The 12,346-nt window shown below is 44.7% G+C and overlaps 1 protein-coding gene across 5 annotated transcripts in view; it reads left to right on the forward strand.

Moving 5' to 3' along the window:
* MYO19 (myosin XIX) overlaps positions 1 to 12,346 on the forward strand; it is a 171,523-nt gene that overhangs the window by 148,827 nt on the left and 10,350 nt on the right. For all 5 annotated transcript variants that reach the window (XM_069945889.1, XM_069945890.1, XM_069945894.1 and 2 more), the window contains 4 exons: positions 2,733 to 2,866; positions 2,969 to 3,098; positions 5,636 to 5,721; positions 6,240 to 6,566. In XM_069945889.1, the coding sequence (XP_069801990.1) occupies positions 2,733 to 2,866; positions 2,969 to 3,098; positions 5,636 to 5,721; positions 6,240 to 6,566 (677 nt within the window). The remainder of the gene's footprint in view (positions 1 to 2,732; positions 2,867 to 2,968; positions 3,099 to 5,635; positions 5,722 to 6,239; positions 6,567 to 12,346) is intronic.

Below are 12,346 nucleotides of genomic sequence, written 5' to 3' on the forward strand. Positions count from 1 at the left end.
CCCTAGAAACATTGGGGGAGATTTATTAAGCGGCTGATAGCAGGAATGCAGCAACCAATCACAGCTCAGCTCTTAAATATCCATAAGCACTGGTAAAATGAAAGATGGGTTGTGATTGGCTGATATGGGCAGTAAGATCGCTTGATCACTCTCCCCATGTCGTCTGTTATTATATATTTATACGAGGTTAAATCATAAACATTGCACAGTGTTATCAAAAGAGAAAATTCTCTAAGTGTTACTAAAACAGAGTTTTTTTTCTACTTTTTGCCAGATTTCTTACCTTTTTTTAATTCTTTATTTTCACCTAAAAGTCCATGTCAGGAACTGTCCAGAGAAGCAGCAAATCCCCACAGAAAATCTCTCCTGCTCTGGACAGTTCCTGACATGGACAGAGGTGGCAGCAGAGAGCACTGTGTCAGAACACACTGCTTCCTGCAGGACGTACAGCAGCTGATAAGTACTGGAAGATTGGAGATTTTTTTTCCGGTTAAGCTAAAAGAAAAAAAATTGCCGGCGTTCCCCATTAGCTCTTAAAGTGCAGAACAGTACTTTGTGCTTAGTTCTTGATAGAAAATGTTGTGTGAAGTTGTACAACTAGATTGATGCCTAGTGAGGCCACTGACCAGACATAGGGTTGAGTTCTTGGCCATGCAATGCAATGCAGCAGCCAATCAGTACGATTTTTCTGGGAATTGTGTGCGCTGATTGGCTCTCGCAGAATGTTCATTTTACGCAGATACTATTTAGTATGTAACTTATCCGCTGTCTCTCTACTTGTTTCTGACACTTCTTTCTTTTGTCTCCTTTCTCCCTCTTGTCTCCACTCACTTTACTGAACTCTGGATCTAGAATTTATAATGTTAAAGTGAGGTAACTATTTCCCTAGTGTGTTGTGCACATTGTTACTGGTCTTGTTGGCCCTGACCTAAAGTCATCGGACGCAGACTGCGCATCGCTACCTGTAATAGCAATGCCCGGCTGACGATTCAACAAACAAGTTTACATTACCCATCCACATTCCTAGTCTCCTCCTGTGCTCTGCATGTTTCCTCTTTGGACTCGCAGTTTCAGGGCGGCCTGTCTCAGCTGACAGGTTGTTCAGCCGCCACAGCTGTCCGGGATAGTGATTGGCTGAGCAGCCTGTCAGCTCTGACAGGTCGCTCTGAAGCTGCAGCACATGGGATCAGGGAGGAAGCATGCAGAGAGGAGACCGGGAAAGTGGAGAGGTCATGTAAAAATTGTTCAGGCAAAGGCTGCACAGACATCGCTAACGATATCCGAGCAGCCCTCGCTAAACGATTATTGGCCCGTGTAATAGGCCCAGTAAACGAACGCTGATGTAGCAGATCGGAGCTCATTTACAGTATTGATCGGGCTGCCCGTGTAATAGCACCCTTAATACCTTGGTGAGGTTTATTTTCTCAGCATTTTGAAAAAAATGTTGATTACTTTAGAAAACTTTAAATTTTTTAGTTATTTTTTTCTTTTTTTAAATTGTGAATTGCATTTTGTTTTCCTACCCCAAGCCAAGAAGCACCGGAGTGTAGTGAGTTTCTTGACCCCACAGTTTTAGAACACAATTAAAGGGATGCTCCAGTCCTTCTGCACAATGATTTGTTTTGATACAGAATTTTTTTTGGTGAGGGATCAACTTCTGGGATTCAATAAAAAAAAAATGCCAGTCTGGAAAAAAAAAATCTAATACCCACCCCAGTAACGTGTGAGACGATCCCACGACGACAGGCGCACATTCTCCCCCCTCCCCCCCCCCAACAACAAAACCAGAACTTACAGGGTGCAAGTTTCCACCAGAGACTTTGCTGCAGCTGGGTTGTCACAAAACTTAGGTCCCTGTTCTATAAAGACCTTCAAACAAGGTGGATACAGCAATGAAAATGTATTCAGATTGGGCAGATCAGCGTAATAATTTTTTTTCGCATCTGCCCCATCTTTGCTGAGGGGGTGGAGAGGGGGAGGGTGCGGCAGCACACAGAGGGGGCGCGGCTTCTGCGTGCGCCACATTTATTATTTTTTCACATTTATCATTTTGGCGGAGGTTTCAAAATTTTTGCACCGAGGGCTCCGTGCAATCGGGATTTATGTAGAGGCAGTGCGCCTCTACATAAATCCCCTGAGCTCCGAAGCTGCGGGTACATTTGTAAGCCTGGCGTAAAAAATGCCGGACTTCATAAATGTCCCCCATTGTGTTTCTGTGCCACCAAGGCTGAGAAATCCTGGCACATCCTTGGTAGAGATGAGGGAATGTACAGTAATAATGGAATGAAGCGCTTATCTCTGTGATCCACTCATCAGCTGCTACCTCAGTGCCGATCCATTCCACAGCACAGGTCAGTTATAAGGGAAGGAGTGAATCTCAGAGATAATTACGCGCTTCACTTCATTATTACTGTATATTCTCTCAACTCTACTGATATGTGAAAAGTTATTTTTAATGACGGCACTCGTTAGGGGTTAATGGAAGACATACTGTAAGTGTGATTGAGTACTGGCCCCTGGTGCATCGGCACTAGGAATGAATACAGCTGTATGGCTGGCATGAGGGGGTTAAAGTAGCTTAGACAGACCCATAAAAATATACAAAAATGAAATAAAAAATTTCAATCAGAAAATAGAAACAGATGAGGCAGGTTCCAGTATTGGGCTCTGATCACTATTTGTATATGAGGCGATCCATTCCCTTTAACGGCAGCTCTTTTTCCTGCCGGCAGGTCCGTCCCTGGAGAGGAATGAATTGAAGTTATTGGCACAAAACATTCTACAGGTGGTTTTGTCTAAACTGGATCCATCAAGTAACATATTGTCTCACTGCGGCACCACCAAAGTATTTCTGAGACATTTTATGGTGAGTAAAGTATCTTCATATCTCTGATGGGATTTTATATTTTAGACATCATTGGGAAGACATTATTATTCCACCTAAATTCTTTTTTCTTATATTTTTCAGGTAGATGTTCTTGAAAATCAAAGGGCGGTGGCACTTTCAGAGAGGGCGTTCAGTATTCAGTGTTATTGGAGGCGATACAGGAATCAAAAACTGGCGAAGCAAAGAAGGGCTGCTATATCTATCCAAGCAGGTAGGGAGATGCGGAACCTCACCAGGTTATACACAATCAGCCTGCACGAAAGATTGGATTTACTTGGTCACAACATCCTTAAGGGGATTTTCCCATCTCAGCTTATTGTCCTTGGGGACCTTCCCCACTCCTGAGTACTTACCACCCCTGTGTGGCCATTGTGCTCCATTACGTCTTTGTGGGGCCCCCATGAATGAATGGGGCCATGCAGATGCAGTGACAGCTTCAGCAGGTGCTATTGCATCTTTGTTTTCAGCATCAGTGTGGGTATAAATAATCAGAACTGTAGCGAAGATGTTCTCCCCTATCCCCTTTCCCTTCTTCCTCCTGTAACATATATAAAGGTTTCCATCATGTCCCTCTTTTCCCTTCTTCCCTCCTGTAACATATATAAAGGTTTCCATCATGTCCTCCCTTTTCCTTCTTCCTCCTGTAACATATATAAAGGTTTCCATCATGTCCCTCCCTTTCCCTTCTTCCTCCTGTAAAATATATAAAGGTTTCCATCATGTCCTCCCTTTCCCTTCTTCCTCATGTAACATATATAAAGGTTTCCATCATGTCCTCCCTTTCCCTTCTTCCTCCTGTAACATATATAAAGGTTTCCATCATGTCCTCCCTTTCCCTTCTTCCTCATGTAACATATATAAAGGTTTCCATCATGTCCTCCCTTTCCCTTCTTCCTCATGTAACATATATAAAGGTTTCCATCATGTCCCCCTTTCCCTTCTTCCTCCTGTAACATATATAAAGGTTTCCATCATGTCCCCCCTTTCCCTTCTTCCTCCCGTAACATATATAAAGGTTTCCATCATGTCCCTCTTTTCCCTTCTTCCTCCCGTAACATATATATAAAGGTTTCCATCATGTCCCTCCTTTCCCTTCTTTCTCCTGTAACATATATAAAGGTTTCCATCATGTCCCCCCTTTCCCTTCTTCCTCCTGTAACATATATAAAGGTTTCCATCATGTCCTCCCTTTCCCTTTTTCCTCCTGTAACATATATAAAGGTTTCCATCATGTCCTCCCTTTCCCTTCTTCCTCCTGTAACATATATAAAGGTTTCCATCATGTCCCCCTTTCCCTTCTTCCTCCTGTAACATATATAAAGGTTTCCATCATGTCCCCCCTTTCCCTTCTTCCTCCTGTAACATATATAAAGGTTTCCATCATGTCCTCCTTTCCCATCTTCCTCCTGTAACATATATAAAGGTTTCCATCATGTCCTCCCTTTCCCTTCTTCCTCCTGTAACATATATAAAGGTTTCCATCATGTCCCCCTTTCCTTTCTTCCTCCTGTAACATATATAAAGGTTTCCATCATGTCCCCCCTTTCCCTTCTTCCTCCTGTAACATATATAAAGGTTTCCATCATGTCCTCCTTTCCCTTCTTCCTCCTGTAACATATATAAAGGTTTCCATCATGTCCCTCTTTTCCCTTCTTCCTCCCGTAACATATATATAAAGGTTTCCATCATGTCCCCCTTTCCCTTCTTCCTCCTGTAACATATATAAAGGTTTCCATCATGTCCTCCCTTCTTCCTCCTGTAACATATATAAAGGTTTCCATCATGTCCCTCCTTTCCCTTCTTCCCTCCTGTAACATATATACAGGTTTCCATCATGTCTTCCCTTTCCCTTCTTCCTCCTGTAACATATATAAAGGTTTCCATCATGTCCTCCCTTTCCCTTCTTCCTCCTGTAACATATATAAAGGTTTCCATCATGTCCTCCCTTTCCCTTCTTCCCTCCTGTAACATATATAAAGGTTTCCATCATGTCCTCCCTTTCCCTTCTTCCTCCTGTAACATATATAAAGGTTTCCATCATGTCCTCCCTTTCCCTTCTTCCTCCTGTAACATAAATAAAGGTTTCCATCATGTCCCCCTTTCCCTTCTTCCTCCTGTAACATATATAAAGGTTTCCATCATGTCCCTCCTTTCCCTTCTTCCTCCTGTAACATATATAAAGGTTTCCATCATGTCCTCCCTTCTTCCTCCTGTAACATATATAAAGGTTTCCATCATGTCCCTCCTTTCCCTTCTTCCCTCCTGTAACATATATACAGGTTTCCATCATGTCTTCCCTTTCCCTTCTTCCTCCTGTAACATATATAAAGGTTTCCATCATGTCCTCCCTTTCCCTTCTTCCTCCTGTAACATATATAAAGGTTTCCATCATGTCCTCCCTTTCCCTTCTTCCCTCCTGTAACATATATAAAGGTTGCATACTGTCCATACAGTGTGGACACAGGAATAACGTGAGAAATAATAGCATCCGTAATGTAATCAGAAATTCAGGCTTTATTTACATTGGTTCAAAGGTGCAACAACGTAAATAAAGCCAGAATTTCAGATTATACTAAGGGTATAGACACATGTCAAATAAAAAAAAAAAAAGGGAAAGTCAGAAAGACGAAAATGAGTGGGGTGGTCCACGCAGAATCTGCCTAGCAGGGCAGATAAACCTTTCTGTGCCTGGTCTCACTTCAGCAATATTGCTATTAATATGCATTTCACTCTTTGACGTCCATATAGCGGTCAGAAGCTGGCTTACAAGGAAGCACATTGCAAAAATGCAGAAGGCGGCTTCTGTCATCAAGAGAGCATGGATTCATTGGAAGGTAAGCACAATGATGGGTTTTTATTTTCTCTTGTATTTCTTTTGCTGTGGAAAATCATTGGTTGAATCACCATAAATACAAAATAGGCATATCCCAAGAAACTCGCCTCTTACTAGACCACTGTGGCGTTTCTTGTCTGCGACCACAGCTAGAGAACACATATGGACCCAGCAGAAGACCCTGACCTATCTTTTTCTATTTCTACCCCTTTATCCTCTGTTTCTCTGTTTTTCTATAGCTCCCTATATATTTTTGCATGTCCTCCTCAGAAAATATAGGTTCTGCTGAAACCAGTGGCTTTCAAGGAATTATCTGGGATTGGAAAAACATAGCTGCTTTCTTTCAGAAACAGTGCCACTTTTGTCCTCTGTGTTTCTGTGGAACTGCCACTCACTTCTATTGAAATGAATGGAGCCAAGTTGTAGAACCGTGTTAGGAAGAAAGCAGCTCTGGTTTTCTGGGTAACTGGGTTTTATAGCCGTATGCTTTTATCAGTCTTGTGTTTTTTCTCCCCCCAGCAACGAATGGAAGCATTATGTGCACATGAACTGGACAATTTCTTTGATACAGCGGAAAGTAGAACGTTGTCTGTGGGACAAGCAGCTACTGACCCTGGAAATACAAGTTATACACAGAGCAGGGAATATTTTTTTCTCGGTCACTCCTGGATTTTTGGTTTTGCATTGTCTAAGGCTCCACCACGAGGGAACATGGGGGTGGCCGATAGGCTTAATAGGCACGTTCAGTTGTTAGCGTGCATACATATACTAAATCTAATGAATGGATACAGCGTAAGAGCAAATCAGACAGATCGTGGTATCACATCAGTCCGAGCAAAGCCCCAGGTACGTGTTTTTTTTTTTTTATATACTAGTATGTCATTTTCATACTTTGCTTATAGAAAAAGGCAGCACAATTTGTTGGCAGAAAATCGTTCAGATATAATTGAATCTCTGACCCCAAATGCATTGGAGCTGTGGTCTAGGGGTAACTCACCTGTCTAGAGACCTGCCGTTTTGAAATAAAGACTGTTGTTTGCCATTAAATGACGGCTGTTGAAATTGAGTGAATAGTGTGTGAACATAGCCTTTCTGTCTTTTCAATCCACTGCTGGTTTTGGTTGCAAAATGCTGAGCCCAAATACAATAATGATAAAAAATAAAGACCTATATTTCTCTCCTCACCTTCCCATTGTACCTTAGGGACAGGAAAGAGCACCAGAGTTTAAAAGCCTTCCCCCCAGCACCAGTGCTTTTTCCTGTCCCACTAGCGTAGACTCGAGAGGGGGGAAGGTGAGGAGAGATCCCCCCTGAAGATTTTTTCCTTTACCTTTAAGCTGGTGAGGTCCTCCTTCCTCCTTAATTGTCGAGCAGGCTCTAGGGCAGGGTGTCACCTGGCAGGCCATACAGACCGGGATACCCCAAGACCAGAGGTAAGAGGTGTACTGCCGTGGGCCGGACTGCAGGCTAGGCAGTGGCGGATGATGGGGGGCGCCATATCGCGGTGCGGTGTGATCCTGTGGTGCTGGCCCTTGAGGGCGGGCTGGCCTGCGGCCTAGGCCGCAGCGTATGATGTCATCAGAAGATGTCATACCACGTCCCACACACCGGAAATTGCGTGGGGTACTTCCGGTATTGGACAGACTGCAGCATTTAAAAAGACAGTGGTGTTTGGAGTGGGTCATCTCTGTTGGAGGTCTGCAGATAGGATGGATGCATCCACATCAGACAAACCTGCTTCTGCAGCGGTAACTATCTATACGCTACACTTTTGTGTGCCCAACTCTGAATGCTCAGGACAATTCCAACTCTGCATATGTTTAGCTAATTTGTGTTCATACATTTAAGCTTTGGTGGTTAGTTAGGGGTACAGTATCCCCCGAATATAATTCTAACGACTAATGTGAGTCAATAAAGCTGGGGAGCCCAGGTAGGCTCGACCTTCTTTCAGGGCAGTTGGCCCCAGAACACTTCATCACACCTAAGAGAACTCGAGGCAGTATAGAGATCTTTAGTAGCAGTAAATATCTTAGACGGAACACATTCTACAACAGGGGAGTGCGAAAAACCTCTGGATAATCTCCCAACAGATTTTTGGCCGAGAATCACATTCTCTTTCAGCAACTCAGACAACACAGAGGCAGATTACAGAGAACAGAATCCATCTGGGCGAATGGTGCCTGAAAGATCAGATGTACCATCAACTATTGGATCGCTGGGGAGAGCCTCAAATAGACCTCTTTGCCACAAGACAAAATTGCAAGGTCTAGATGCAAGGTAAAGATTCCTTGAATCCCGCAGATCACCCAATCGCAGTGGACGCGCTAAGCCAAAATTGGACGTTCCAACTGGGGTACAGCTTCCCTCCAGTCCCTTTGATTCCCAGAATTTTACAGAAAATTCGGGAAGAAAGAGTGCCATTTTTTTTTAAAATAAATAAATTCTTTATTTAACAACACCTTTGGTAGGTGAGTATTGGAGACACTGCCCCAGAGCAAAAATAATGAAAAAGCTACTCCACAGCTTGAGAAGCTCCATTTGAAGCAATGGAGTAAAAGGATAAGGTAGGAGAAGAGGGAATTGTTGGGTAGAGAGAGAAGGGAGTGGGGGGGGGGGAGTGACACGAGACAGAACAAGACAAGGTGGAAGGAACCAGACAGCAACAGGAAGGCCCAGAGGGGATCGAGGCTGGACTCCTCACTCACCAGGAGGGGCGGTTTCTCTGAGAAGCTCAGTATAGTTAGCAGTTTGTTGGAAGTCCATCCAGGGAAGGCAAGTCCGGTAAAACCAGGCATTGGAGTTCTGGAGGGAGGAAGTCAAATCTTCCATTCTCATTCTCCTTTCGTATCCAGAGTGAAATATTAGGGGCCTCCACCCGTTTCCAGTATAAGGGAATTCAAGCCTGGGACGTCATCAGACAGTCTGTATTTTTGTGGACATCTGTCAGAGTGCCTTGTGGTTTAAGACTCTTCCACCCTTCCCAGCCGTCTCAAATATGGTGCAGATTCTGGATTTTCTACAGACAGATCTTTCCAAAGGTCTTAAACCAGGTTTAAAATAAAGGTCCAGGTTTCAGCTTTTTCAGCGATTTATGATAAAAATCTGGATGATCACAGATGGATTAAACTTTTCATCCGGCTCAACCCCCTGGGTTCAAAACACCCACCCGTTATGGGACCTAAATACCGTCCTAGAAGGTCTAACTAGACTGCCCTATCAGAATCAAATTTTAAAGTATCTTTCTTACAAAGCAACCTTTTTCGTGGCCATCTGTTCGGCTTAGTTACTACAAGGAAACCATACTGTGGTCTCTGACGATCGCAATGGTTCTGAAGACTGATCCTTCCTTCCTACAGAAAGTCGTCTCCCAATTCCATAGATCCCAGGATCCTTCCTTCTGTCAAAACCCGAAGAATCAGCGGGAAGAAAAATGTCATACTTTGGACGTTCGCAGAACAATTTTGTACATGTTGAGACCACAGCTCCCTGGTGGATTGATGAGAATCTTTTCCTACAGTTCCAGGGGCAAAAGGGATCTAAAAATACCATGGCCAGATGGATAAGAAATGCCATTTCAGAATCTTCAGTCGCCACTCAACGTTCACACCCACTCAACTAGAGCAATGTCTACATCATGGGCATCTGCATCTTTGGAACAGGTTTGCAGAGCAGCGACCTGGTTGTCTCCTCACACATTTGTACGTCACTACAGACTGCAGCTACAAAATAATGAAAATTTGACCTTCAGCAGGTAAATGGTTGGTATTCTCCTATGGTGCTGTCGGGAGGAGGAAGGAGTGCTGAGGTGTACTAAGTGTGGCACAAATACTTCATTACAGTAGGATTGTGCACTGCAAGGACAAATTACCAAAAGGTACCATGCTCAACTAGGGGACTTCCAGCTACAGCACACTGTCACAACCTCAGGTACAGCCCTTGGCGGCAAACTACAGCACACTTTCGCCACCTCAGGTACAGCCCTCAGGGGCCAACTACAGCACTACAGATAGTAATGAAAATAAATAGCACAGAAAGACAGAGAGAGTTTGCTGCAACATAACTTTATTGGGTGGGTACTGGGTAGCTTGTATAAGGGAGGGTAATTAAACAGCAGCACTTTTGAAGCACTTCTTTGCTGAAGGCTGGAGTACCAGACATGTTTAGGCGATAATGCTTCATGAAGGTTGAATGAGATGCCAAGGTTGCAGCTCTACAGATCTCTAATAGAATGAGACTAGACGCCGCCCAGCCTCTAGATCTAGCAGGATACTGGAGAAAAAGTTGCTCCACCTTACAGAATCAAGCAACCCTGACACCAGTGTCGGACTGGCCCACCAGAGGACCGGAGGATCCTCCGGTGGGCCCCAGCTTTAGAGCCTGCAGTAACACTGACTGACATGTCTTTTCTCACTGATTCTTCATTGGTGGGCCCCCAGGATCATTTCCTCTGGTGGGCCCTAGATACCCCAGTCCGACACTGCCTGCCTTGACATCAAGGCGATCAAGTCACGCGAGGGAGAAAGAAGGGGATCGTGTGCAGGGAGAGGCAGTCTCCAAGATCTCATAGATAACACCTGCAATTTTCTAATTCTCCGTGCAGAGGCTATGGCCACTAGAAACAATGTCTTGCAGGATAAGTACTTCAAATGCACGTCCTCCAGAGGCTCAAAGGGTGAATTGACTGGATGTTTCAGTACCAATTGCAGAATCCAAAAAGGACCAACCGAAGGTCTAAGGTTATGACGACACTTTTAAAGAATGATCTGTTCAACGGAAAAAATTCTGCCATTAAAGGGAACCATTCACCCCGTGGCCCCAGGCAGAAACTGACATACAGTGACATAAAGGTCAATATACTTACCACATCGCTCCCGGTCCCGTCCCGGATCCCGTTGTTGACACAGAGAAATCGGCGATTCTTCTTCTCGCGCCCATTATGGTAATGAGCGCCGCCGGGTCCGAAGTCCAGCCTTCTCCCCGCCTCCGACACTTGATTGACGCCGGGTCCTCTTCCTCCTCGTCTTCTTTCTTCTCGCCGGATCCCGCGCAGGCGCCGTGACAGTCGTTTTCGGCGCATGCGCAGTTCACAATTGAAGCCGCTCCGCAGCTTCACTGTTTACTGCGCGTGCGCCGATTGCCTCGAACACGTATCCTGTTTACCGCGCAGGCGCAGAGAGGTGATGAGACCATCGCAACGGCGCCTGCGCGGGAATTCGTCAGAAGACTGAAGACTGAAGACGTCAATCAAGTTCCAGGAGGCGTGGATGGGCGGCGACGAGAAGAGGACCTCATGAATAAGTTGGACTCGTCCGTCGTTTCCTATGGACGTTGGACTCATCTCAGCTCATTACCATAATGGGCGGGAGAAGAAGAATCGGCGATTTCTCCGTGTCAACAACGGGATCCGGGACGGGACCGGGAGCGATGTGGTAAGTATATTGACCTTTATGTCACTGTATGTCAGTTTCTGCCGGGGGCCACGGGGTGAATGGTTCCCTTTAAGAATTGAGTCTTGGACCTTGTTGGAAAAACTTAAGAACTGAAAGAACCTGAGACACTTCTGGAGTGGAACATTTGGATGTAAAGATTTTCCAGATTCTGCTGTATGTAATACGAGTACTAGGTTTCCTAGCATTGGAGAGAGTGGATATTGCTTTCTCTGAGAAAACTCAGTGGTGAAGTTTACTCAGCTGATCAACCAGGCCGTGAGATGAAGAGACTTGGGATCTGGATGCAGTATGTCCCTCTGGCAAAACAGATTTTTCTGGAATGGAATTTGCCAATATTTGCCATTCGAGAGACTAAACTCAAGCGAGAAACAGGCCTGCCGGGGCCAGGGATGAGGATGGATCTCATCCTCTTCTTGTCCAGCATCCTCCGGATCAAAGGCGTGAGGGGTTTATGACAATAACTGCATCCCCTGCCGAACAGACCCCAGGACAGATCTTGGATTAAAAGCAGCTGAAGGTACAAGTGGTTTGGGGGGGTCAGATTGTGGGTACAGAGTCACTTTAACTAATGGGTCCTTCCAAAGTGTGGATTCCACTGAAGCAGTCTGTCTTTCTGGGCTATTTATGGTAGCCTAATTGATTAGCAATTAGATAGTAATTAGACAGCCTTGTCTAGTATGTGATGTCTCCACATTTTTATTTATTTATTGTGTTTAGAGATGGTTGAACTTACAGTAAGGTTGGGTTCGTGTGTGTTATCCGGATTACTCGATAGAGACACATTAGAAATGTGCTTTATTCACAAATGTATAGGCTTGTTTGCCGTTGTGCCATGGAGATGCCAAAAATGTGAAAGTAGTTTGATAAAAAAAAATTGTAAAACAGATTTAGTATTGTAATGCATGTTTTGCTTTGTTTTAACCCCTTAACGACATTGGGCGTAAATTTACGCCCCCGCGCCCTGGTACTTAGCGCAAATGGACGGAAATTTACGCCCGATGTTTCCCCGATCGCTGTGTGTTCACACACAGCGATCGGGGAAGATGGCCTGCTATAATGTATAGCAGGCCATCTCTGCTCATCGGCACGGGGGGTGATTAACCCCTCCTGTGCTGACGATTGCTGCTATAGGCTGATCAATACAGATCAGCATATAGCAGCTAAATTCAGCTTTTC

This window comes from Dendropsophus ebraccatus, chromosome 11, assembly GCF_027789765.1.
Source record: "Dendropsophus ebraccatus isolate aDenEbr1 chromosome 11, aDenEbr1.pat, whole genome shotgun sequence".
Lineage (NCBI taxonomy): Eukaryota > Metazoa > Chordata > Amphibia > Anura > Hylidae > Dendropsophus > Dendropsophus ebraccatus.